Source organism: Dictyostelium discoideum (genome assembly GCF_000004695.1).
Source record: "Dictyostelium discoideum AX4 chromosome 4 chromosome, whole genome shotgun sequence".
Taxonomy (NCBI): Eukaryota; Evosea; class Eumycetozoa; order Dictyosteliales; family Dictyosteliaceae; genus Dictyostelium; species Dictyostelium discoideum.
In genome coordinates this window covers 2,810,113-2,836,335 of record NC_007090.3, presented here as the reverse complement: position 1 = coordinate 2,836,335, position 26,223 = coordinate 2,810,113, and the positions used below count along the sequence as shown (strand labels likewise).

At 21.7% G+C, this 26,223-nt stretch overlaps 14 protein-coding genes across 14 annotated transcripts in view; 10 read left to right on the top strand and 4 right to left on the bottom strand.

The window, feature by feature from the left end:
- Positions 1-21: 21 nt before the first annotated feature.
- sfxn (tricarboxylate carrier family protein) lies at positions 22-1,348 on the top strand (the record flags this gene model as incomplete). The annotated part of the gene is made up of 4 exons (XM_634916.1): positions 22-55; positions 186-371; positions 480-885; positions 985-1,348. 4 exons carry the CDS (start codon positions 22-24, stop codon positions 1,346-1,348), a joined length of 990 nt encoding a protein of 329 aa, XP_640008.1.
- A 140-nt stretch (positions 1,349-1,488) lies between these two features.
- alrD (aldo-keto reductase) lies at positions 1,489-2,445 on the top strand (the record flags this gene model as incomplete). Its single annotated transcript, XM_634915.1, has 2 exons — positions 1,489-2,121; positions 2,206-2,445. 2 exons carry the CDS (start codon positions 1,489-1,491, stop codon positions 2,443-2,445), a joined length of 873 nt encoding a protein of 290 aa, XP_640007.1.
- A 408-nt stretch (positions 2,446-2,853) lies between these two features.
- Positions 2,854-3,841, top strand: alrE (aldo-keto reductase; the record flags this gene model as incomplete). The annotated part of the gene is made up of 2 exons (XM_634914.1): positions 2,854-2,980; positions 3,099-3,841. 2 exons carry the CDS (start codon positions 2,854-2,856, stop codon positions 3,839-3,841), a joined length of 870 nt encoding a protein of 289 aa, XP_640006.1.
- A 324-nt stretch (positions 3,842-4,165) lies between these two features.
- Positions 4,166-5,194, top strand: alrF (aldo-keto reductase; the record flags this gene model as incomplete). Its single annotated transcript, XM_634913.1, has 2 exons — positions 4,166-4,843; positions 4,955-5,194. 2 exons carry the CDS (start codon positions 4,166-4,168, stop codon positions 5,192-5,194), a joined length of 918 nt encoding a protein of 305 aa, XP_640005.1.
- Positions 5,195-5,458: 264 nt separating this feature from the next.
- On the top strand, positions 5,459-6,004 carry DDB_G0285021 (hypothetical protein; the record flags this gene model as incomplete). The annotated part of the gene is made up of 2 exons (XM_634912.1): positions 5,459-5,678; positions 5,904-6,004. 2 exons carry the CDS (start codon positions 5,459-5,461, stop codon positions 6,002-6,004), a joined length of 321 nt encoding a protein of 106 aa, XP_640004.1.
- A 786-nt stretch (positions 6,005-6,790) lies between these two features.
- Positions 6,791-8,995, top strand: DDB_G0285087 (hypothetical protein; the record flags this gene model as incomplete). Its single annotated transcript, XM_634911.1, has 1 exon — positions 6,791-8,995. The coding sequence occupies one exon, from the start codon at positions 6,791-6,793 to the stop codon at positions 8,993-8,995; it is 2,205 nt and encodes a 734-aa protein (XP_640003.1).
- Positions 8,996-9,219: 224 nt separating this feature from the next.
- On the top strand, positions 9,220-12,705 carry DDB_G0285019 (hypothetical protein; the record flags this gene model as incomplete). The annotated part of the gene is made up of 1 exon (XM_634910.1): positions 9,220-12,705. One exon carries the CDS (start codon positions 9,220-9,222, stop codon positions 12,703-12,705), a length of 3,486 nt encoding a protein of 1,161 aa, XP_640002.1.
- Positions 12,706-12,814: 109 nt separating this feature from the next.
- DDB_G0285017 (hypothetical protein) lies at positions 12,815-13,294 on the top strand (the record flags this gene model as incomplete). The annotated part of the gene is made up of 1 exon (XM_634909.1): positions 12,815-13,294. The coding sequence occupies one exon, from the start codon at positions 12,815-12,817 to the stop codon at positions 13,292-13,294; it is 480 nt and encodes a 159-aa protein (XP_640001.1).
- A 93-nt stretch (positions 13,295-13,387) lies between these two features.
- Positions 13,388-13,960, top strand: DDB_G0285015 (hypothetical protein; the record flags this gene model as incomplete). The annotated part of the gene is made up of 1 exon (XM_634908.1): positions 13,388-13,960. The coding sequence occupies one exon, from the start codon at positions 13,388-13,390 to the stop codon at positions 13,958-13,960; it is 573 nt and encodes a 190-aa protein (XP_640000.1).
- A 443-nt stretch (positions 13,961-14,403) lies between these two features.
- Positions 14,404-15,684, bottom strand: DDB_G0285013 (hypothetical protein; the record flags this gene model as incomplete). Its single annotated transcript, XM_634907.1, has 6 exons — positions 14,404-14,584; positions 14,684-14,836; positions 14,887-14,908; positions 14,942-15,153; positions 15,231-15,375; positions 15,465-15,684. 6 exons carry the CDS (start codon positions 15,682-15,684, stop codon positions 14,404-14,406), a joined length of 933 nt encoding a protein of 310 aa, XP_639999.1.
- Positions 15,685-15,821: 137 nt separating this feature from the next.
- On the bottom strand, positions 15,822-17,014 carry DDB_G0285085 (hypothetical protein; the record flags this gene model as incomplete). Its single annotated transcript, XM_634906.1, has 3 exons — positions 15,822-16,272; positions 16,322-16,568; positions 16,645-17,014. 3 exons carry the CDS (start codon positions 17,012-17,014, stop codon positions 15,822-15,824), a joined length of 1,068 nt encoding a protein of 355 aa, XP_639998.1.
- A 208-nt stretch (positions 17,015-17,222) lies between these two features.
- On the bottom strand, positions 17,223-20,394 carry DDB_G0285083 (hypothetical protein; the record flags this gene model as incomplete). The annotated part of the gene is made up of 2 exons (XM_634905.1): positions 17,223-20,059; positions 20,169-20,394. 2 exons carry the CDS (start codon positions 20,392-20,394, stop codon positions 17,223-17,225), a joined length of 3,063 nt encoding a protein of 1,020 aa, XP_639997.1.
- A 567-nt stretch (positions 20,395-20,961) lies between these two features.
- Positions 20,962-22,290, top strand: DDB_G0285011 (hypothetical protein; the record flags this gene model as incomplete). The annotated part of the gene is made up of 2 exons (XM_634904.1): positions 20,962-21,517; positions 21,620-22,290. The coding sequence occupies 2 exons, from the start codon at positions 20,962-20,964 to the stop codon at positions 22,288-22,290; spliced, it is 1,227 nt and encodes a 408-aa protein (XP_639996.1).
- Positions 22,291-22,496: 206 nt separating this feature from the next.
- DDB_G0285081 (leucine-rich repeat-containing protein) overlaps positions 22,497-26,223 on the bottom strand; it is a gene marked incomplete at both ends in the record, with an annotated part of 5,060 nt that continues 1,333 nt past the window's right edge. Inside the window, 2 exons of the mRNA XM_634903.2 lie at positions 22,497-25,658; positions 25,851-26,188. Coding sequence (XP_639995.2) covers positions 22,497-25,658; positions 25,851-26,188 — 3,500 coding nt within the window. The remainder of the gene's footprint in view (positions 25,659-25,850; positions 26,189-26,223) is intronic.

Here is a 26,223-nt window from a genome sequence, read left to right as displayed (position 1 = left end):
TTTATTTCTAAAAAAAAAAAAATGACATCAAATTCTTTTCCTGTATTTGACGGTGGTTAGTATTTTTTTTTAAAAAATTAAAAAAAAAATAAATAATTTAAACAAATCATTAATCTGTTTAATTCATCATCATTTTTTAAAATGATTCATATATTCATATATTTATTAAAAAAATCAAAATATAGTTTCAAACAAATATGATAATAATACATTTTATGGTAGATATCAAAATTTTAGAGATATTACTGATCCATCTACATTATTTGCAACAGAAAAAGATTTAAGTCAATCAAAAACATTATTAGATAATTTTAAAAAAGGTTTAGTTGACCCAGTAAAGCATTCAGATGAATTATGGAAAGCAAAAAAAAGTAAATAGGAAACTTAATTTTTAAAAAAAAAAAAAAGAAAAAAAAAAAAAAAAAGAAAACTAATTTATTAATTTTTTTTTTATTTATTTTTTTATTTTTTAAATTAAGTTTTGGATTCAACAATTCATCCAGATACAGGTAAACCAATATTTTTACCATTTCGTGTTTCAGCATTTTTACCAATTAATGTTATAATTTGTGCAGGTTTAATTTTACCAAATGCATCAATTGGTACAACTATATTTTGGCAATGGATTAATCAATCATATAATATAGCATTAAATCATGCCAATAGAAATGCAAGTAATACAATGTCAAATAAACAAATTTTAGAAGCTTATGCAAGTGCAGTTGGTATCTCTTGTTCATTAGCAGTTGGTTTAGGTTGGGGTGTAAATAAATTAAATATTCAAAATAAAACAATCTCAAGTGCTCTTAGAATGATGGTACCATTCACTGCTGTAACATCAGCTGGTATTGCAAATGTTTTAATTATGAGAGGTAATGAAATGGTGTATGTATTATTATTTTTTTTTAAAAAAAAAAAAAAAAAAAAAAAAAAAAAATGAATATTAATAATTTAATTTAATTAAACACAAATTAATATTTTTAGTAATGGTATTGATATTAAAGATAAAGATGGTGTAATTCATGGAAAGAGTAAAGAAGCAGGTAAATCAGCAGTTTATAAAGTTGCATTTTCAAGAGCAGCAACATCATTTCCAGCATTATTATTACCACCAATTGTAATGGGATTATTTGAAAGAACTTCATTTGTTAAAAAATATCCAAAAGTTAGAATGCCTTTAAATTTAGCAGTCATAGCAGCAATCTTTAATACATCTTTACCTGCCGCCATTGCTTTATTCCCACAAGAATCAACAATTTCTGCAGATTCATTAGAACCACAATTTAGAAATATTAAAGATAAAAATGGTAATATAATTAAAGAATTTATTTATAATAAAGGTTTATAAATTTCAAATAAATTTCAAATAATAATGGAAATATTTATTTTTTTAAATTAAATTATTTTTTATTTTATTTTTTTTTTATTTTTTTCATTTTTTTAATTTTTTATTTTTTTATTTTATTTTATTTTTTTAAAAAATTAATAATGAATATAAAATCAAAAATTAAATTAAATAATGGTATTGAAATGCCATTATTTGGTATTGGTACATATCAAATTAAATCAATTGATATGGAAAGAGTTTTAAGAGAAGCAATAATTGATAATGGATATATTTTAATTGATACAGCTTCATCTTATAGACAAGAGGAAGCGATTGGTGATTGTTTAAAAAAGATATTTGAAGAAGGTAAAATAAAGAGAGAAGATTTATTTATTACTACGAAATCAAGTACAAGTGAACATGGTTATGATAAAGCAATTGAAGCATGTAATAACTCTTTAAAGAGATTACAATTGGATTACGTTGATCTTTATTTAATTCATTGGCCTGGTCAAGCTGGTAATCAACCTTCTTCACCAAAGAATTCAGAAGCTCGTGCTGAAACTTGGAAAGCATTTCAACAATTATACAAAGATAAAAAAGTACGTTCAATTGGTGTTTCAAATTATACAATCAATCATTTAACTGAACTTTTATCATCACCAAATTTACAAATTAAACCAGCTGTAAATCAAGTTGAATTTCATCCATTCTTATATCAAAAAGATTTATTTGAATTTTGTAAAAAAAATCATATAATTTTAGAAGCTTATTCTTCATTAACTCGTGGTGAAGTAAATTTTATTTATTTTTTTATTTTTTATTTTTTTTTTTTTAAAAAAAAAATTATTTATTAATTTAGTTTTATTTTTATTTAGAAATTAAATGATGATCTTATTGTAGAATATGCAAAATCTTTAGGTAAAACTAGAGCACAATTAATGCTTCGTTGGGCATTACAAAAAGGTATTGTAGTTATACCAAAATCAACAAACTCGGAAAGAATTAAAGAAAATTGTTCATTATATGATTTTGAAATTCCAAATGAAATTATGGAAAAATTAGATTCTATGGGCAATGAAAAAAGAATTTGTTGGGATCCAACTGTAGTTCTTTAAAAAAAAATAAAATAAAAAAACAAGTAAAAAAAAGAAATAAAGAATTTTTTAAATTTAAAAAATAGAAAATTTTTTTAGACTGTAGTTCTTTAAAAAAAAAAAAAAAAAAATATTCTCCAACTCACTTCTCTATATTGACACACAACAAAAACAAAAAACAATTATTTTTTAAAAAAAGAAGAACATTCGAAACATCGAAATGCTTTTGAAAAAAAAAGATTTTTATTTTTTCAATTTTATTTTTTTTTTTTTTTTTTTTTTGTAAAAATTTAATATAAATAGGACCACACCCTGAATAAAAAAAAAAAAAAAAAATTAATTTATTTTTTATAAACACTCACCAATAGTAATATTAATAATAATAATAATAATAATTTATTTAAATTTTTTTTAATGATTAAAAAAATAATGTCAGAATCTATTAAATCAACAATTCAATTAAATAATGGTATTAAAATTCCAGTTATCGGATTAGGAACTTATTTAACCGATGATAGTGATATTGAAAAATCTGTAAGATCTGCAATTGAACAAGGTTAGTAATTATTTTTTTTAAAAAATAAAAAAAAAAGCAATTTTTTAAAAATATAATTAATATATTAATTATTAATTATTTTCATTGAAAAAAAAAAAAAAAAAAAAAAAAAATTTAGGTTATAGACATATTGATACAGCATCTTATTATAAAAATGAAAAAAAGATTGGTGATACAATTAAAGAATTAATTAAAGAAGGTAAAGTAAAGAGAGAGGAATTATTTATTACAACCAAAGTTGGTACTTGGCAACATGGATATGAGAATGCATTGAAAGCATTTCAAGAATCATTAGAGAAATTACAATTGGATTATTTAGATTGTTATTTAATTCATTACCCAGGCACATATAGTGAAATACCTAAAGGTGAAAGCATGAGTTCACTACGTTCTCAAACTTGGAAAGCTTTGGAGAAACTTTACGACGATGGTAAAGTTCGTTCTATCGGTGTTTCCAACTACGCCATATCGCACTTACATGAACTATTATCAAATTGTAGAATTAAACCAGTGATGAATCAAGTCGAGTTCCATCCATACCTTTTCCAAGAGGAGCTTTTAAATTACTGTAAATCAAATGGCATCGTATTGGAGGCTTATGGCAGTCTCTCTGGTGGTAATGAGATCTTAACTGAGCCTGTAGTATTGGAAATTTCAAAACAACTTTCAAAATCACCTGCTCAAGTCTTATTGAAATGGGCTATTCAAAATGGTTTAGTCGTTATTCCAAAATCAATTAAACCTGAAAGAGTATATGAAAATTCAAATTTAGATTTTACAATTTCAAATGAAGATATTCAAAAATTAAATCATTTAAATAAAAATAAAAGATTTTATTGGGACCCAAGTAATGTTAACTAAAAATTAAAAAAGCTAAAAGTAAAAAAAGCTAAAAATAGAAAAAGCCAAAAAAGCTAAAAATAAATAAACCTAAAAAGCTAAAAATAAAAAAAAAATAACTTTTTTTGGTAATAATTGAATTTGTTTTTTTTATAATTTTTATTTATTTTTTTTTTTTTTTAGTGTTTATTTTTTTTTTTTTTGTGTTTATTTTTTTTTTTTTTTTTATATAAATTGATTTATTTTCTTTTTTTTATTTTTTTTTATTTTTTAATAACATATAAAACACACTCACACACACAAATTCTATCTCTTATTAAATTCAAAAATAAAAAATAAAAAAAAATGAATAATAATAATAATAATAATAATGAAAATGAAAATTTTATAATTTTAAATGAATTAAATTTAAATCCAATTAAAATGCCAATGTTAGGAATTGGAACATTTAAATTAAATGATATTGAAAATATTATTAAAGTTGGTTTAGAGAATGGTTATAGACGTATTGATACAGCATCAATGTATAATAATGAAGAAAGAATTGGTAAAGTATTAAATGAAATGGTTACAAAGAATGATGGATTAGATGGTAAAAAGATAAAAAGAGAAGATTTATTTATAACTAGTAAATGTAGTTTTATGGAGCAAGGTTATGAAAATGCTTTAAAAGCATTTGAATCATCTTTGAAAAAGTTACAATTGGATTATTTAGATTGTTATTTAATTCATTGGCCTGGTGTAAAAGGATTGGATGGTAGTGATAGTGGTAATTCAATTCAACGAGCTCAAACCTGGAGAGCTCTAGAGAAACTATATCAAGATAAAAAAGTACGTTCAATTGGTGTTTCAAATTATACAATCAATCATTTAACTGAACTTTTATCATCACCAAATTTACAAATAAAACCAGCAATAAATCAAGTTGAATTTCATCCTTTAAATTTTCAAAAAGATTTATTAGAATTTTGTAAAAATAATAAAATAATTTTAGAAAGTTATGGAAGTTTAGCTGGTGGTAGAGTAAGTAATTTTAAATTTTTATAAAAAAAAAAAAAAAATTATTATTATTGTTGTTGGGTGGGTGATTATTAACTTTTTTTTTTTTTTTTTTTTTTTTTTTTTTAAATCCAGTTATTAAATAATGAAAGTGTTAAAGAATTTGCAAAAAAAGTTGGAAGAACACCATCACAATTATTATTAAGATATTGTTTAGAACACAATTGCCCTGTAATTCCAAAAACTGAAAATGTTCATAGATTGATTGAAAATCAAATGATCTTAGATTTCACTCTATCTGATGATATAGTTAATAGTTTGGATAAATTAAATAAAGATCAAAGATTTTATATGAATCCAAATTCTGTAATTTAAAAAAAGTAAAAATTGTTTTGAAAAAAAAAAAAGAATAAATTATATAAAATAAAAAAAATAAATTTAAACAAATAAAAAAAAAATTTTTTGTCCAACTTTTTTGCTTTTTTGATTAATCAGAGTTTTTTTTTTTTTTCATTTTTTTTTTTTTTTTATTTTCACTTTTTTTTTCATTTTTTTTTTTTTTAATTTTTTATTTATTTATTTTTTTTTATTTTTTTTTTTTTTCAGCATTACGCATAAAAACAATAATAAAACACAAAGATGTTATCACATTCACAAAAAGTAGTTAGACTTTATCGTAAAGCTATCAAATCTATTAGAGATTATTCAGAAGATTATGATATGTTTTTACTTAATGCAGGTGATTTACGTGCTTCCCTTAAAGCTGGTAAAAACGAAACAAACCCATTCGCCATTCAACAAATGGTTAAACAATTAGAAGATTTCAATAGTTATTGGGAACATCCAGATCCATACATTCGTATGTTTTTCATTTACACTAAATAATAATAAATAATAAATAATAAATAATAAATAATAAATAATAATAATAATAATAATAATAATAATAATAATAATAATAATAATAATAATAATAATAATAATAATAATAATAATAATAATAATAATAATAATAATAATTAATAATAATAATAATTATATATGGATAATTATTAACTATTTTTAACCAATTATTTTATTATAGCATGTGATGGCATTAATGGTACAAAATGGCAAAGAAATACTGCCCCAGCTAAATATGCTGTTGATCCAACCAATCATTTATTAGAAAATGGAAGAGAATAAATAGCAACAATATAATTAATATAGATTTAAATTAAACACAAAACGAAAAGAAAAGAAAGAAAGAAAAAAAAAGAGAAAAATGAAAAAACTTTAGGGTTGATAAAACTCAAAGTAGTTAAACAAAAATAACATAAAAAAAAATAAAAAAAAATAATAATATTTTGTATAAATAAGTAAGGGATATCATTAATTATCTTTTTTTTGTAAATTTTTAAAATATAACAATCAATTGATTGTTTTAATATTTTTTTGGTATACCCTCATCATTATAATCTTCGTTATCTTCATCTTCATTTTTTTTTTTTATTTTTTTTTTTTTATTTTTTTATTTTTTTTTATTTTTTTTGAAAGAGAATTTTCAAACAAATAATAATTTTATAGTCTATTTTGGGAAGTTTTTATAAATTAAATATTAGAAGTTTAATATCTGAAAAATCATTCCAACAAAATCATTTTTTACAAATATGTAATTACAACTCTAAAAAAAAATAAAAAATAAAAAATAATTTTAATTTAACTTTTAATTAGAAAAAAAAAAAGTGATTATTTGGGATGATTATCCTTTTAAATCAGGGGTTCAAGAACACAAAAAAAATAAAAAAAAAAAAAAAAAAAGAAAAGTGATTTTCTTTTTTTTTTTATTTTTTTAAAAAAAAAAGATATTTAAAAAATGACTTTTTTATGGAATTCTTTTAAATATCTAATTTATTATTTTAAAAAAAAAACCATTAACCGACACATTTTATTTTTTTTTATTTTTTTATTTTTTTTTTATAAAATATAAAGATGGTTGAGATAAATAATGAAAAAGATAATAACAATAATAGTGAGGATACAGATATAGATACAATAATTGAAGAGTTAGAAAATAAAACATATTTAGAAATTAAAAAAGTTGCAAAATCAAAATTTGGTGTTAATGCAGGTGGTAAAAAATCTGAAATATTAAAAAGAATAAAAAATTCAATTAATTCAAAATCAAATCAATTAAAAACCATTTCATCAACAATAACAACAACAACAAAAACAACACTAAATAATAAACCAATGGATAATAATGAAAAATTATTTTGGAAAGTTTTTAAAAATAAATTTTTAATTACAAAAATTATGAATCATACAAATTCAGGTCCACATAGATTAACGTATGATGATGTACATAATGCAATTCATTTGATTGAATGTAATGAAATTGAATTATTAAAAGAAAAAGTTAATAGAAATCAATATTTAACAGGTTACAATAGGTTTGGAAATTTCTCATTTTTTCAATCAATTAAAAATGATAAACAATTTTATACAAATTTAATTAATAATTATCTAAATATATCAACAATTATAATTGATATAGAATTTATATTAAAAATTATAATTCAAAATGATTGTATTGGTGCTTTAAAATCATTATTTGAAGAATTTAATATTATTAAAGAACTTGTAAAAATTGAATTAATTGATTTAATTAAATTATCAATTGAATCATGTAGTTATAAATCATTTAAATATTTAATAATTAATAAAACAATAACAACAAATATTTTACCAAATGAACAATTTTGGAAATTAATATTAAATAGTAAAAATAATTCATCATCATCATTTCTTTTTAAATTTATAAATTATATTAATTTTAATGATAATGATAATTTAAAATTATTTTATAAATGTAAATTTGAAAAAAAAGAATTAAAAAGAGTTTTTGAAAAATGCCCAATTGATGAATTAAAACTTAGAATTAAAGATTTAAAAAATTCATGTATTTCAATTATTTATTTAAATTTAAACGAATCAAATAATATTATATTTAAAAATGTAAATGAAATTAATGAATTATATAAATCATTATTTTTATTAAAATCAGATAGAAATCAAATATTATTAGATTTTATTTATGATCAATATTCAAATAATAATAAAGATAATGAAAAATTTAATTTCATTTTAAAATTATTGAAAATGTATTTTGAAAATTGTAATTCAAATCATGATGAATTCTATTCAATGTTATTAAATAATAATAGACATTATTCATATAAAAGTAATGAACCTAGAAGAAATCAATTATTTAAGAATTCAATTAAGTTTGGAAATTTTCAATTATTTAAAGTAATGTTTAAATTAATAAATTGTTTATTTGATTTTTATGAACCCGTTTCAAATGATGGATTTAAACCAATGTTATTTCAATTTGAAAATAATTTAAAAAATAAAATCGAATTTATTAAACAAGTTTGCCAATTGGTTAAAAATAATTCAAATTATTTAAATTTTATATTTAATCAAGTTTTATTGTATGATGATTTAGAATTAATAGAATTAGCATATAACCAATTAGATAAGCCAATGTTAAAAATTGAATTTATAAATCAAGATAATTATAGAGCAAGTACTAATAGTAATAAAAAAGAATGTGAAGCTGAATTTTATTTTATTAGGTCAGAAGGAGTGTTGGAATTTATTTTTAAAAATTGTTTAAAAAATTGTAATAAAATATTACCAATTACCAATTTCATTTATAATGGTAGATTGGATTTAGTTGAAAAGTATAAATCATTATTATCATCATCATCACCATCATCATCATCACAAGAAATATCAAATATTGAACCATCATTTAAATTAGATCCACCAATTTGTTATTCTCATAGACTTTATTCAATTACTATTGCAATGAAAGCAATGATTGGTTTTATAAATTCACCATCACTTTCAAATGGTTGTGGTGATAGTGATGGTGATGGTGTAATTTTTAAAAATGAACATTTCTTTGGTTTAAATAATTTAAAATCAATTTCTGATTTTATTTATTTAATTAATCATAAATTTACAAATCAAAAAGGACCATTCTATTTTAGTTTTTATGGTCACCCACCACTAAAATTTTATATTAAAATTTTAATTGCAAGATGGATTTATTATAATAAACCAAATCATTTTGAAAGATTTGGATTTAATATTTTAGATTTATTAATTAAAAAAAATAAAATTTAATAAATAAAATAAATAAAATAAAATAGAATAAAAAAAAAAATAAGAAAAAATTAGGAAAAAAAAAAATCTAGATTTTAATTTTAGCTCAAATACTTATAAAAACATTTTATTTTTTTTTATTTATTTTTTTTTTTTTTTTTTTTCGTGTTTAATTTTTTTTTTTTTTTTTTTTTAATTTTCTTTTAACTACATATTTTTTTTTTGTTTCTTTATTTCTGTTAAAAATGGGTATTTCTAAGAGAGAAAAAGAATTATTAAATGTTATAGAAAAATTAAAAAAAGAAAATCAAGAATTAAAATCAAAACTTTCAACAAGAGAAAAATTAAATAATAAAAAAAACAATAATAATAAAGAGATTATCATAGAAGAAGAGGTTGAAAATGAAAATGAAAACGAAAATGGTAGTCAAAATATGGATTGTGGTTTAGAAAAAGAAAAAGATATAGATACAATAATGAAAGAATTAGAAACTAAAAAATATAAAACAATAGCAAAAATCGCAAAAACAAAGTATGGTGTTCAACAATTGGGTGGTAAAAAATTAGATATTTTAGAAAGAATTAGAGAATCTATTAAATTGAAAACAACAACAACAACAACAACAACAACAACAACAACAACAACAACAACAACAACAACAACAACAACAGAGAAGAATCAACAACAACAACAACAACAAAAACAACAACTAATACCAATGAGTGATGGTGAAAGATTATTTTGGAAAATTTTTAGAAATAAATATTTAAATAGACAAATTATAAATAAATTATGTACAGGTAAACATTCATTAAGATATGATGAAGTTTTTAATGTTGGTCACATGATTGAATGTAATGAAATTGAATTGTTAAAAGACAAAGTTTATAGAAACCAATATTTAACAGGTTTTGAAAAATCATTATCAGATTTATTTTCAGCAATTAAAGAGGATAAAAAATTCTATACAAGCTTTTTTAAATTTTATCCAAAGATATCATTATTCAATATTGGTTATACTGTTGGAAATATTTTAAAATCTGATTGTATTGGTGCATTAAAATCATTAGTTGAAGAAAATAATTATAAACCAACTACCGATAATATTATTCAATCAATTAAAGATGGTAGTTATAAAACATTTAAATATATGATGAATCTTTTTGAAAATTCAAATAATAATGAAAATAATAATAATAATAATAATAAAAATAATAGTAATAATAACAATAAAAATAGTATAGAGAAATTTAAATTACCATTCACAGAAAATGAATTTTGGAAATCAATATTTGGATACTGTTTTAGAAAACGTGCTAAATTCATTAACTTTATGATTAACAGATACCATATAAAACCAGCAGCTGTGACACCACTTAGATTTGAAAAAATTTCAAAATTTTGTCCAATCCAAGAATCATTACTTATTAAAGATTTAATAAATATATGTGAATCTATGATTCATTTAAAAGTAAAACCAAAAGGTTTTTATCAAAATATTATTTTTAAAAAATTAAAAAAGAAAGGTGATAGTAAAAGTAAAAGTAAAAATGATAGTAGTAGTGATAGCGAAAGTGAAAGTGAAAGTGGAAGTGAAAGTGAAAGTGAAAGTGAAAGTGAAAGTGAAAGTGAAAGTGAAAGTGAAAGTGAAAGTGAAAATGAAAAAGAAAAAAAAGAAAAAAAAGAAAAAAAAGATAATGATAGTAGCAGTAGTAATAGTGAAAGTGATAGTAGTGAAAGTGATAGTAGTGAAAGCGAAAGAGAAAAAGAAGAAAAGGAAGAAAAAAAAGATAATCATGATAATAGTGAAAGTGATAGTAGTGAAAGCGAAAGTGAATTTGAAAGAAAAAAAGAAAAAAAAGAAAAAAAAGAAAAAAAAGAAAAAAAAGAAAAAAAAGAAAAAAAAGATAGTAATGGTGGTGGTGGTAATAAAAAAATTAAAAGAAAGATTACACCTATATTTCCAAGTTTAAAAGAATTTAAAGAAACAATTGAATCAATAACTAAAATTGAAAGAAATCAAAAGATATTTGATTTTGTTTATTATCAATATAATAGTGATAATAAAAATAAATTAAAATCAATTTTAAAATTATTAGGATTGTTTTATGGCCATAGTTTTTTTGAAGGAAATGAATTTTATTCATTGTTAGCAGGTGAAAAAGTAAATATATCACGTAAAACAAAACATTCAGATTTATTATTGCATTCATTTAGATTTGGTGATATAGAATTGTTTAAAGAAGTTTCAAGATCAACTATTTGTTCAACTATTCGAAATGTAATTTTTGAAGATAAATCATTTGTTGGAAATATACCAATTCTCTTTCAATTTCAAAATAAAAAAGAAAATCAAATTCAATTCATTAAAGACATTTGCAAATATCTTAATATTGTAACACTCCAAAAGAAATATGGAGATAATCATATTTACATTTTCTTTGGGCAAGTTTTATTATATGATGATTTAGAATTGATAGAATTGGCATATGATCAATTAAATAAACCAATGTTAAAAATTGAACATATAAATGAAATAGGAATCGGAGTTTCAACCAGTGTTGGTGGTAATCCAAGTTTTCATACTGAATTTCATTTTATTAGATCAGAAAAAGTATTGGAATTTGTTTTTAATAATTGTTTAAAAAATAATAGTAAAGTATTGCCAATTACAGCATTTATTTATAATTGTAGATTGGATTTAGTTGAAAAGTATAAATCATTATTATTATCAGTACCAGCAGCACCACCATCGCCATTGCTTAAAAGAGATATAGTTTTCAAAGTACCACTTCCACCAATATTAAATACTTGCCAATTCAATTCAATGGGTTTAGTATTGAAAACATTTATAGATTTCCTTCAATCACCTCTATCAAAAGGTTGTGGTGATAGTAAAGGTGTTGTTTTCACAAATTCTCATATGATTGGCTATAAAGGCGTCAATTCAGTATTGGATTTTACCTATCTTTACTCTATAGCTCTAGATAGAAATTCTGGCAATAATAAACCCTATCTACCAAACATCGACTGTCCAAATTATTATTTTGTAATTGCAGTTCAAAGATGGTTATTCTACAACAGAAATGCTTTACCAAATAGTTATCATTTCAGTCCATTCTCTTTTGAAGAAAAATATTATTATTTTGGTATTGGTTATTCTCATGCTTCAAAAAAATCAAAAGAAATTTTCAATACTATTGAAGATACTGAATGTAAAGGTTTCATTAATGATTTTATTAAATTAGGTTTACCAAATTTTCATTCGGCTACAACTGAAACAACAACACCAACAACACCAACAACACCAACAACAACACCAACAACACCAACAACACCAACAAAAAAAACAACAACAACCATAACTGGTAACAATCCAGATGTAATTTTAAATAATGGCGATAAAATTTGTTTTGCAAATTATCTTAGATGTTTATTGGAAAAAGAAGCAACAAAGGGTCATATTAGATTATTTAAAGCTTTGGTTGATAATGGTTATAAATCAATATTTTCAAAAAGATCAAATGATTCAAAAAGTATTTTCGATCAAATTCAATTACGTGAAATACTCTATCGTGCTTTAAATAATAACCATTTACAATTATCTCTTTATCTTTTAGAGGATTGTAATATTTCAATCACTAATACCCAATTTTATTCAAATGTTTCTAAAGGATCTGCAACTTTTTATGCTTTAAAAGATTTATTTAAAAATAATGAAATAATTTAAATTTTAAAAAATAAATAAATAAACAAATAAATAAATAAAATACTATTAATAGGATTTAAAAAGTGATCAATATTTTTTTTTTTTTCTATTTAAATTACAATTTTTTTAAATGTTAACATTATTTCTTGTGAGAAATTTTTTTTTTTTTTTTTTTTTCAAAAAAAAAATTAAGAGTAAAGAGAAACAAGGATTATTAGATACTATCAATGAATTGAAAACAGAGATACTACAATTGAAATCAAAAATTTCAACTCTTGAATGTATAGTTAATAATAAAAATAATAATAGTAATAAAAATTATAATTATAATAGTAATAAAGATGTTGATACTGAGAAAGATATAGATAGAGAAATGGAGCAATTAGAGAATAAAACATATAAAGATATTAAAAAAATTTCAAAATCGAAATATAGTATAAATGAAAAACAAAACAAGTTAATTTTATTAGAAAGTATTAGAAAATCAATTAAATTAAAAAAATCAATAAAAAACACAACAAATAAACAATTATCATTAAATAAACAAGCTCAAACAAATAATAAACCAATGGATAATAATGAAATAATATTTTGGAAAGTTTATAAATAAATATTTAAATAGGCAAATTTTTAATAATTATTTTACAGGTGAACATACATTAAAGTATGATGAAATTTTCAATTTTAGTTATTTAATTGAACAATGGATGGATTAATTAAAGATAAAGTAAATAGAAATCAATATTTAACAAATTTCAATAAACAATCTTTTTCAAAACTTTATTCAAAAATTAAAGATGATAAACAATTTTTTTCAAATATTTTTAAATTTTATCCAAAGATTTCATTATTCAATTTAGATGATACAGTAGATACAATAATAAAATCTGATTGTGTCGGTGCATTAAAATCATTAGTTGAGGATAGTAAATATAATCCAACATTCAACGATATTAAACAATCATATAAATATATGATGAGTCATTTAAATAATATTAATATTAATAATAACAAAGAAAAACCATTTACAGATAAAGAGTTTTGGAATTTAATTTTTAATGGTACTGCAGTTTCACAATTAAAAAGAATAAAAATTATAAACATAATGATTGAAAAATTTAAAATTAAACCATGCAATGTGACATTTTTTAGAAAAGGTTCAATCAATGATCAATCAAAAGTAAAAGATTTAATAAACTCATCTATTTCAATGATCCTTTTTAATGTTTGCAATTATAGTTTAAATGAAAAAAAAAGAAGAATATTATTATTCTGAAGATTTAGAAAAATCTGAAAAGTTATCAAAAGTTGGTGATATTCCATTATTATTTCAATTTGAAACAAATAGAGAGAACCAGGCTCAATTCATTAAGAAAACATGTAAAGCACTTATCGATTCATTGAATGAAAAGTTGATAAATTTATTCTTTAATCAAGTATTATCTGTTTTTTTATTCATTTCCATTTTTTTTTTTTTTTTTTTTTTTTTAAATTAAGCCAAGGTGGTAATTAAAAAACAATTAATTTTGGTGTGACCAACACTTGAAAAAAATAAATTTATATGTTTTTAATTTAAAAAATCATTATCTATTTTTGTTTTTTTAAAATTTTTATTTCTCTCTGTTTTTTTATTTATATATTAGATAAAAAAAAAAAAATATATATATTTCCAAAGACCAATAGATACCTAGGCAGATAATTTTGAACACTAAAAACTAGTTATGGAGTGCCAGTAACCCATTTTACTAAGGAATTTGATTTGAAACCAAAACTTCTCATCACTTTTTGTGAAGATATATTATTATCTCTAACAAAACAGTATGGAAGGTCGAAACCATTTTCAAAGAATTTAATTAAAATATATGATACCACCTTGCAAGAATATTTTTTTCCTCTAAACCTAAAGTATAAATTAAGAAAGTGTTAGAATAATAATATTTTTTATCAAAAGTTTATTTAATTCTTTTTTTTTTTTTTTTTTTTAATTTTAGATCAATACTCTTCTAATGTATAAAGACTACCAATAGAACCATCTGTATACATAATAATCCAACTAACAAGTTTACCATTAATTCTATAACCTGCTGATATAGTTTGAGTACATGACCATCTTAAAAAATTAATTGATTCATTTGATTTATATTGCCATTTACTATCTTTTTTTTTTTTTTTTTTTTTTTTTTGATTATAAAATTAAAAAACTAATTAATTATTTGTTTTAAAACTTTATTTTTTAAAAAAAAAAAAAAAAACTTACTAATGGTTTCAGCATCCTCATATTTTAATGGTCCTACATTTTCATCTAAATTTAATTTTAATTCATTAATTTTCTCTTGAATATTATCTACCTTTAATGTTAATGCATCAAAAACTTCTGAATCTGGTTTCATATTTCTAAAATAACCTTTTAATGATTCAATAAATAATGGTTCATATTCAAGAGAAACACATGCAATTGAAATTTTTTCACTTTAACCAAAATAAATAATTATATAAAATTAGTAAATAAATAATAAAAAATAAAAAAAAAAATTTTAAAAACTTACGTTGATTTAAAATGTCTTTCTAAACCTATTTTGTTATTTGGTCCAACTTTTTCAAAAATCTCATCCCATTTAATGAATGGATTATTTTTAAATTCTGTTAAAAATCCATTTGACCAGTCAATGGATTTTGCTGTATTTGTTAATGCTAAATTTTTTTATTTTTTTTTTTTATTTTTTTTTTTAACATTAATACATTGGCATTTTGAACTTTTTTTATAAAAAAAATAAATTTACCTTCAACATTTAATGGAAATACATTCATTTGACCTCTAAAAATATCAATTAAAATTACAATCGTTGGGTTTGCTTCATTGTCTACAAAAGATAATACATTTTGTTGTTTTACTTGATTTTCATAACGAAAGAGATTTGGAAAATTTTTGATTTGTAAAATTTTTAACAATTGCAGAGATGATTTATTATCAATATAATTGAATTGAATTTTATCTGTCATTTTTTTTTTTATATATTACAAGTCGATTTTTTAGAAAATGAAAACAAAAAAAAAAAAAAAAAAAAAAAAAAAAAAAATGAAATTTGCACCCTGGGTTACAAAAGCGTCGAAATTTGTCAGTTTGTTTTTGAAAAAAATTAATGTGAAACTAGTTCGATTCTCTTTTTCATTTTTTTTAAAAAATCTTGAACCTCTACTAATTTACCACGATGAATATTAATTAAATCATCACACTGTTGTAATTGTTGTGAAAGTAATGAATGATATTTAATTGCATATTTTTGAGTTTCTAATACAATTAATTGAATTTCTTCCATTGATAATCTTAATGATTCTCCAAAATTTTTATTAATAATTCCACTACTATTTGTTGTATTTGCTGTTGTCGTTGTTGCTGTTGCTGTTGCTGTTGTTGATGATGCAGTTGCTGTTGTTAAAGGTTGGACCATTGTAGTAGAATCCATAATATTATTACAAAAATTACCTAATCCTTGATTTAATCTTTCAACTAAATAAAAACTTTGTTGACATGTCAATAAATAAATAAAAAATAAAATTAAATAATGTTTATTGATAATAAAAACTAAGCTCTAAAATATGATTATCAAATTGAAAATTATTTAAAATTATTAAAGACTCTGTTGAACTTATAATATCTACAAAATTAATTAAACCATGTTTTAATTTTGTATTTAATCCATCAGGTTCTAAACGAATATTAATTGGAGTGTAAGGTGTAAATTGTTTAAATATATTGTATAAAGTAGCTTCATCGCAATTAATTGGTACATTTCTTATATAAATTTGTTGAGTTTGTCTAAATAAACTTGCTCCATAATTTTTTAATCTTTCTTGACTTTTGAATCTGTTTAAAGAATTAAATTCTTTTTTTTTTTTTTTTAAACAAATATTAATATTAAAATTATTTATTAATAAAAAATTATTTAATTTAATTTTTACCAATTCCTTCAAGACTTAAATATTTTGTCCAATAAATATTAATATTTTTTCCAAATGCAAAAGTATTATTAGCAAATTGATGAGCCACATATGCATTAAAACCATCACAAAATTTTACAAGAGTTTGTTCTTTTCCAACTTTAATAGATGTTATATTTCCATATTGACATAACCAATTGAAAATTCTATTTGGTGATAAAATTTCATTTGGAAGATTTGATAAAGTCAAAACAGTTTCATTTGGACCTTGAAAATTGTATTCCCCATTTAATATTTTACCTGGGTAATATAATGTAGAAGGGTTACTTAAAAACTCTCTATATTTTTCAAATGAACTAAATGAAATTGGTTGTAATCCTTTAATATCCATATATGTTATTTATTATTATTATTATTATGATATCTTTATTTATACTAAAATAAAAAATGAAAATAAAAAAAATGAAAATAAAAAAAGAAATAAAATTTAAAAAAAGAAATAAAATGGAAAAAATGAAATAAAAAAAAAAAAAATGAAAACATTAATTTTTTTTTTTTATTTTTGGAATTTTTTATTTTATTTTATTTTATTTTATTTTTTAATTAATTTTTAATTTATTTTTACCTTTATATAAAGTTTTTAAAAGTGAAATGATTAAAATATTAATTAATAAACAAATGATAATGATAGCTAAAGTTCTTTTTGGTAATTTTTGAGTGATATCAGATTGACATTCAGATTGCATGAAAAAGATTTGAATATTTTCGCAATCTTTAAAGAAAGATCTTGAAGATTTTTCAGCCTCTAAAGAGATTTTAATTGATTTTGAGAAATCTAAATCTCTTATACTACTTGCAACTTCATTCCATTGTGATCTAATAATTTGAAATTTCAAAACAGTCTCTTCTAAAGGAAATACGGATAAAGCATTTTCAAAGTTTTTAATTGAAGTTTTACAATCATTTAATATGGTTACACCTTTATTAACCCAACCAATCGATCTTTCCAATGAAGAAGCTATATAGTTTCTAAAGATTGTATCTCTTTGAAATTCATTGAAATGAGTGAATGGATAAGTTGTAGTTTTTGAAGTTGGTGAATCACCCACTGACCAATGCCAATTGGAGGTAGCAGCACCATGTGCTTCACTATATGAAATATGATTACCAACCAATCCACCCAAATTCAAAGCAGTAGCAGAGAGTATACTTGATAAAGGATTAATTGGATAATATTTCAATTGATTATCATTTACTGTAAATGTTGAATTACTAGAGAAAACATTGGTTTGAATTGCAATAACCATATTTGATAATGATTTAGCTTGATGAGTTTTATCAATTAAAATTGAATTATTTGTTGAAATTGAAAATAAGAAAATTGGTATATATTTAACTTGATTTTCTTTATCTTCATCATCACCACCACCACCACCACCACCACCATTATTATTATTATTATTATTATTACTATCTAAATTATTAAATAATTTTAATAAACTATTTTTAATATCTTTTGAATCTAAATAATAATTTAAAATTGATTTAAATTCATGATCATCATTAATTGTTGGATTTAAAACTGTTTTTAAACTACTATAATATGCTAAAGCTAATTGTTTATCATCAGACATTGAAATTGATTTAATATTGAAAACAAATTCTTGAGTTGGTAATCTAAGTTTTTCAATTTCATATTTAAAATGTTCATAATTGAAATTAAAATAATCACGAGCATTAAAATCTTGATGATCACTAATAACAAAAACATTAAAATTTACTCTCTTGGCATAGGCAACTCTAAACAAAGGTAATGGTTGAGTTATTAAATGTTTTAAACTACTTGATAAAACTGACCCTAATTTTGAAATGAATAAATCTTGTTCTTGATTACCAAATACTTCTTTATAATTACCAGTTAATAAATCAATTTCAATATCTTCATCATTATCAACATTGTTGTTGTTGTTGTTGTTGTTGTTGTTACTATTATTTTGTAATTTTCTTTGTAATTTAATTTGATCCTTTTCAAGTTGTTTTTTAATTTTATTAATATTTGTAATTAATTCTTCACACATTTCTTTCTCTTCATCAGTTCTTTCAGAATTTTGATCAATACAAGCATTATTATAAATGGTTTCAATTAATAATAATTCTTGAGTTAATTGTTTTTGTTTAGTTTCAAGATCAGGTGATAGATAGGTTGCCTCTTCTTGCAATACCTCTTCTTCTTGTTCTTGAGTTAGTGATGGTGTTTTTGGAAGAGTTGTTGAAGTTTTTAAACCATTACCACCAACTGATGGTCCCCATTCAAATGGTCCAGCTGTTAGATCAATGAATGCAAATCTTTTATGAGAGATCCAAGTGTCAACCATTGGATTCTCAACTATTGGATTCTCATGGGCCGTGTAAACGTAGAGTTGTTCATATCTAGTACCACGATCAAGTATCTCTTGTGCTCTAGCGACTATTGATGCATTCTCTCTATAAATCAATTCCAATGTTGAACAAATCCATCTATCTTCTTTTGTATCTGGTGAACCAAACTGACAATTTGGATTGGTTTGAATTGAATTAATTTTAAATTCACCAAATTCTTTAATCATTTGATCTGCCCATTCTTTTGATTGAACTGAATGATCTCTAAATTTTAAATTATCATTGATATGAATTGGTTGATCACCCTCTCCCTCTGCTGTTCCTGTTGGTGACTTTTTCTTTTCGAAAACTTTATCAAATTGTAATAATTGAGCAAATTCGAAATCAGTATGAACTTGATTTAAAGAATTTGGTATTTTTAAATTTGAATTTCTATAAAGTTGTTTTAATTCTTGATTTGAGAAACCAACACGATAGCCATAAATGGCATCAGTATTTTCAATGCCATCATTTGATGGATGATTTGGGTTGAGAATATAGATTGTGTATGAATTCTTATCCAATTCTAAATGATTGCTTAATGATGATAGTAATGATGATAGTAGGTGTGGATTTGTGTAGAAACGTTTTTCAAACTTTTCATCACCTGGTAAACTAATCGATTCGAAATAATGAGATGCTTCAGATCTAAGATGCCAAAATATTGCATCCTCAACCAACGTATTCACCATTGGATCTGTCTTTGAAACTTGAATTTCAAAATTATATTCAATATGTGTATTTGGTGTTTTCATTTGATCGGTTGTTGTATAATCTTCTCCAATTGGTGTTATAAAATTGTTTAATGAATGTTCAATATGTTGAAACCATTCAACCAATTGTAACATACTAATATCCATACCTTTATTACCTTCACCTCCAAATCCAATAAATATAAAATTAATTGGTATTGTTAAATGTAATTTCTTTGTTAAATGTAAATCCATAAATTTACCAATATTATTTGATTCTAACCATAATTTTAATGTTGAATTTAAATTATTTAAATCAATTGTTTCTAATATTAAAAAAAAAAAAATAAAAAAAAAAATAAAAAATATATTAATATGTATTTTTTTATTTTATTATTATTTTTTTTATTATTATTTATTTATTTATTTATTTACCATCAAAAATATTTTTATCATGATCTTCATTATGATAATCTTCAATATGGTCTGTATGATGATATGCTGATTTCTCTTCAAAATCTTTAGTTATTGGATTTTGTTTTGATTTTTTATTTTTAGATTTTTTTTTATTATCCAATTGGAATGAATGGGTATTATCTATCGATAAAAATAATAATAATAATATTGACACCAATGTTATTAAAAATATAAATCTTTTCATAATTTAATTTTTTTTATTTTTTTTTTTTTTTTAATTTTTATTTTTTATTAATAATTAATTAATATACAACTGTTTATATTTTATCTCCTATATCCCAAAATATTAAAACAAAAAACAAACAAAAGAAAACAAACAAAATTGGAATAAGCACCCACCCCTTTTAAAGGTGTACACGTAATTTTATAAAATAATTTAATTAAAAAAAAAAAAAAAAAAAAAAAAAAAAAAAAAATTTAAAATTGTGAAAATCAAAAAAAAATAAAAAAAAAAATTTTTTAATTTCAAAAAATAAATACTTTATTTATCCTTTCAAATTAAAAAAATAAAAAAAAATAAAATAAAAATAAAAAAAAAAAAATAAATAAAAAACATTTACAATAATTCCACCACCAAAAAAAAAAATTTTGCAATAAAAAAAATAAAAAAAAAAAAAAGCAAACATAAACAAATAAAAAACAAACTTTAAAATAATTTATTATTTCCATAGAAAAAAAAAAAATAAAAACCAAAATTAAAATTAATTATTAAATAATAATATTAATAATTTATAATATAATAATAATAATAATGATAAATTTAAAATCATTGGAAAAAATTAAAAAATGTGTTGTACCATTAAAAAGTAGAAGTTTAATTAAAGTGGTTGGACCTGATGCATTAAAGCATTTACAAGGTTTAACAACAAATAATTTGAATAGATTAAAGGATAATCAATCAACAAATACATCAATTTATAATGGTTTCCTTCAAGGAAATGGTAGACTATTATTTGATTCAATTATATCACTTGATAGAGAACATCATAATGGCAACCCAAAACCAATTTCAATGGCACCAGGTAGTTCAGACAACAGTGGATTAGATTCGTTCATTGTCGATATTGATAGTTCAATTTTGGAAGAAGCAATGGCCCATTTGAAACAATATAAACTTAGAAATAAAATTGATATCATTGATGTCACTGAAAATTTTAATGTCTATTCAATCTTGGATAAAACTTATAAGACAGTTAGAGATGACTCATTATTTGCTCAATTAGAGAAAGATCAATGTTCTGTCATGATGGATCCAAGACATCAAATCATGGGTGTTAGATTATTAGTACCAAATAATAAACAATTAGGTAAATATTTAATACTAATAATAAAAATACTAATAATAAAATAAAATTATAATTTATTAATTGATATTTATTTTATTTTATTTTATTTTTAAATTTTTTTAGTTGTTGAAGAAAGATTATCAAAATATGAAAGTAAAGATGAAACAATTTATAATTTATTTAGACTAAGCCAAGGTATACCACAAGGTGTTAAAGAATATCAATGGGGAAATATAATTCCATTGGAATATAATTTCGATCTTTTAAATGGTGTCGATTTTCATAAGGGATGTTATTTAGGCCAAGAATTAACCTCAAGAACACATTTCACAGGTTTAATTAGAAAGAGAATTTTCCCAGTTGTAATGAGTGTTAAAGATGTTGAAAGTGCTAGTGTAATGGATGAAGCAATCATCGACCCAACAAAACCACCAAAAGAATCATTACTCTTCCCAAAACGTATTCTAAATGCATTAAATCTTGAGCATCCACCATCAGACTCTGCATTAATTGTTAAAAATATCTCACCAAAACATAATCAACAACAATCATCAGATGAACCTGTTAAAGTTGGTACTGATAGTGAAATTAAAACAGTTTCAAGATCAACCGATAAATTCATTACCGGTATTCATGGTGTTGGTTTGGCAATGTTAAAAGTTGAAAACATTGATATCTTCCAATTAGATAATACTGTTGTTCATGATAAATCAAATAAAGAATTAACAGTTTTACCACCTTGTTGGATTAGTAAATTAACAAGTTTACAAATGACACCACAACAAGTTAGTTAAATTTTATAAAAAAAAAAAAAAAAAAAAGAAAAAAAAAAAAAACAATAAAAACATATAAATTATAATTTTATTATTCAATAATAATAATAATAATAATAATAATAATAATAATAATAATAAAATCTTTTTTTTTTTTTTTTTATATATATATAAATTAGAATAAATCATTTTTTTTTTTTTCTTTTTTATTATTATTTGTTAAAATATTATGAATTTATTCTATTTTGAATGACTGCAATTGGATTATTTAAAACACTAGAGCTCCTTTGTCTACCAGAATTTGTAATATCACTACTATCTTTATTTGCAACTAAAGTAGCAGTTGAAGTTACAATAGTTGCTTGAGAACCAGTTAAACTTCTACGCTTGGTATTTGTTGTAGTTGAATCTTCAACAAAAGATTTACTTGTACCTTTTGGTTTCGAAGATGTAATTAAAGGTGATTTTGAAAGACTATTATTATTATTATTATTATTATTATTATTATTATTATTATTATTATTATTATTATTATTATTATTATTATTATTATTATTATTATTATTATTATTATTATTATTATTGTTATTATTATTGTTATTATTATTATTATTATTATTATTATTATTTACAAGATTATTATTATTTACTTTTTGATTAATTTCAACTTGAAGTTCTTTTAATCTTTCTTTTTCTTTTTCCAATAAATCCAAATTTTTAATATGTTTAATATTTGAAATATTTGGTGAAGTTTGATAAACTGTTGTTTGAGTTTCTTGGATTACTGAATCCAATTTACTAATTACATCTTGAACATAAAAATCTGAATTTGATAATCTTTTCATAATTGATGGACTATTATTTCTATTTAAAATACTAATAGCTGGTGATGTATTATTACCATTATTATTATTATTATTATTATTAATACTATTATTATTATTATTATTATTATTAATTAAATATGATGATGATGATGAAGATAATGAACCAATACTTGAATTACTACCAGTAATACTTGATCTTTTATTTGTAATATTTGAATGATATTGATTATAAAAACTTTGATTTGGAGTATTAGCATTATTACTATTATTACTATTTATACTACTTGTACTTGAAGTATCATCTTGATCATTTTGATCATTTTCTTGATCAGGGAAAGATAAAATAAAAGGTATTGGTGAATTACGAGTTGGTAATAGTATATTATTAGTATATTGAATTATAACCGAGGAAGATTGTGGAGCCGAACGATAATATGGATCTCTTAGCGTTGCAATTATACTATAGAGTGCAGATTGATTTAAAGAGTTATCAATTAATTGAATGTTTATATTATGTTTTTCATTAATTAGTTGAGTGATAATTGGAGGTATTGGAGTTACAGGATATAGTATGGTTGGTGTATTTGGTACCAATGATTTCTCATTCTCAATGATACGTTTAAATAAGAAACCAACTGGAATTGAAGCAGTTGTTCGATTAATTAATTGACCAATACCGCCACCAGGTGAAGAAGAAGATGATGCAGACGTCGAAGCAGAGGCAGATGAGGAAGATGGTGATGAACATGTTGTTGTTGTTAATCTTTTACAACTGCTACTACTACAAGTTGTTGATAATCCACTATCACCAATATCACCTCTCATTAATATTGTACCATTCTTTTGAAGTGACATTTGTAAATTTGAAATTGTCATATAGATAGAAGCACGCTGTGATATATCTTCGGAATTTGATAACAATCTCTCAAAATCTAATTTTGGGAATGTCATTGAACACAATGGTGATGGTGAAGAAGTTGATGGTAATGTTTGATTCTCTTTGGCCGAATTAAATAGAATGTCATAGGAACAACCATCAATTGGTGTTGAAATGGATCTGGTAATTTTCGACCAGCCAACATTTGTAATTTGATTACCATCGATATTGATTGACAACAATGATCTATTAGTTGACAAAGCTGTACCCAATAAACAAGCACCATAATCGCCAATACCATTGCCAGAGATATCCAATGAAATCACTGAACTATTACTACCTGATTTACCAATCGTTGGTATAAATGATGTTATTATCTTTCCAATCTCTGATAATCCCAAAAATCTAATCTCTGGATTATTATAAATTTTTGATAATGACTTTAAAAATAATTGTTTAAACGGTTTATTATTTGATACTAAAATATCATTTTGATTTTGTTGTTGTTGCTGTTGTTGTTGTTGTTGCTGTTGTTGTTGTTGATTCGTTAAATTATTATTACTATTACTATTATTATTACTGTTACCATTACTAGCCCCATTTAAAAAACTATTACTATTAACTGTACCATTAATATTACTATTATTCTTAAATTGTAAATTACTTGCAGATAAAAAACTATTACTACCACCATAACCACTAGTACTTGATGATAATAAATTCATATTACTACCATTACTAATAAATGATGATGCCGCTGAAAAAAATGATGATGAAGATGATGATGATGAATAGTTTGATGAATTATTTGAAGCTATAGATAATGTTGATCCTAATGTCGCTGTATTATTAATACCTGTTGATGTAGTTGTAGTTGTTGTAGTATTATTATTATTATTGTTGTTATTGTTATTATTATTATTATTAGCAGTTACAAGTAATGGTAAATGATTAGAATATGAAGATTGTACCATTGATATATCATCTTCCATATCTTCATCACCTTTTTGGCTACCATTACTACAATTTGAATTTGTTGAATAATTACTATATGGACTATTTAAAGGGCTATTTGAATTACTAACACTACCACCATTACTAACATTAAAACTACTACTTGAATTTAACCCAACACTACTACCATTACTCGCAACACTTGACCCATTATTATTATTACCATTATTATTATTATTATTATTATTATTACCATTATTATTATTATTATTATTACCATTGCTACTACCATTACTACTACTATTAGCACTATTATTACTACTACTACTACCAGTTATTTGTGGATTATATAATTGAAGTGAATCTAAAATTAAATCATCTATTTTCATTTCGGATAAAATATTTAATAATGAAATTAAAGTTTTTTCAGTACCTCTAACATGTTTTAAATTCATAGTTTTTATTTTAATTGGTGTCTCTTTAAATAAAGCCATATTTGTATATAACATATCCCAATTTACTTCCTCTTGTGATCCTAAATTTAATCCCGCCAATTCTATATGAACATTTATTTTCTTTTCAGACATTTTCGAAAATATTAAACTTAGAATCTCTTTTGATAAATTACAATAATTACAATCTATTCTATATAATGATGAAATTGATAAAATATGTGATAATCTTTCAATTTCTGTTAATTCAATTTTATTAAATGATAAATCTAAATATTCCTATAAGTAATAATAATAATAATAATAATAATAATAATAATAATAATAATAATAATAATAATAATAATAATAATAATAATAATAATAATAATAATAATAATAATAATAATAATAGTATTGTTATTATTAGTATATTATTAATAAGTAGTAGTAGATAATAATAATAAATATTAAATTAATAAATAAACTTACTAATTTTGTTAAATTTCTAATTGCATATAAAGTTAAACTTGAAACACCAACAGAAGATAAAATTAAATTTTTTAAACCTAAATGAGTTCTTGATTTAATTATCCAACTTGTTAATGCATTATTTCCAATTTCATCCAATTTATTATTTGAAATATTTAAATATTCCAATGTTAATGACATCCCATAATTCTTTTCAAATGCATCAAATATTGATGCCATCATTTTTGGTTGAATTGAACAATTGGCTAAATTTAAATAAACTAATGAATGACTAAAATTAGTTAAACAAAATAATAATGATGTAATTGATTTATTTGATAGTGGATTCTCTGAAATATCTAAAATCTAATAAATAATAATAATTAAGAGATTA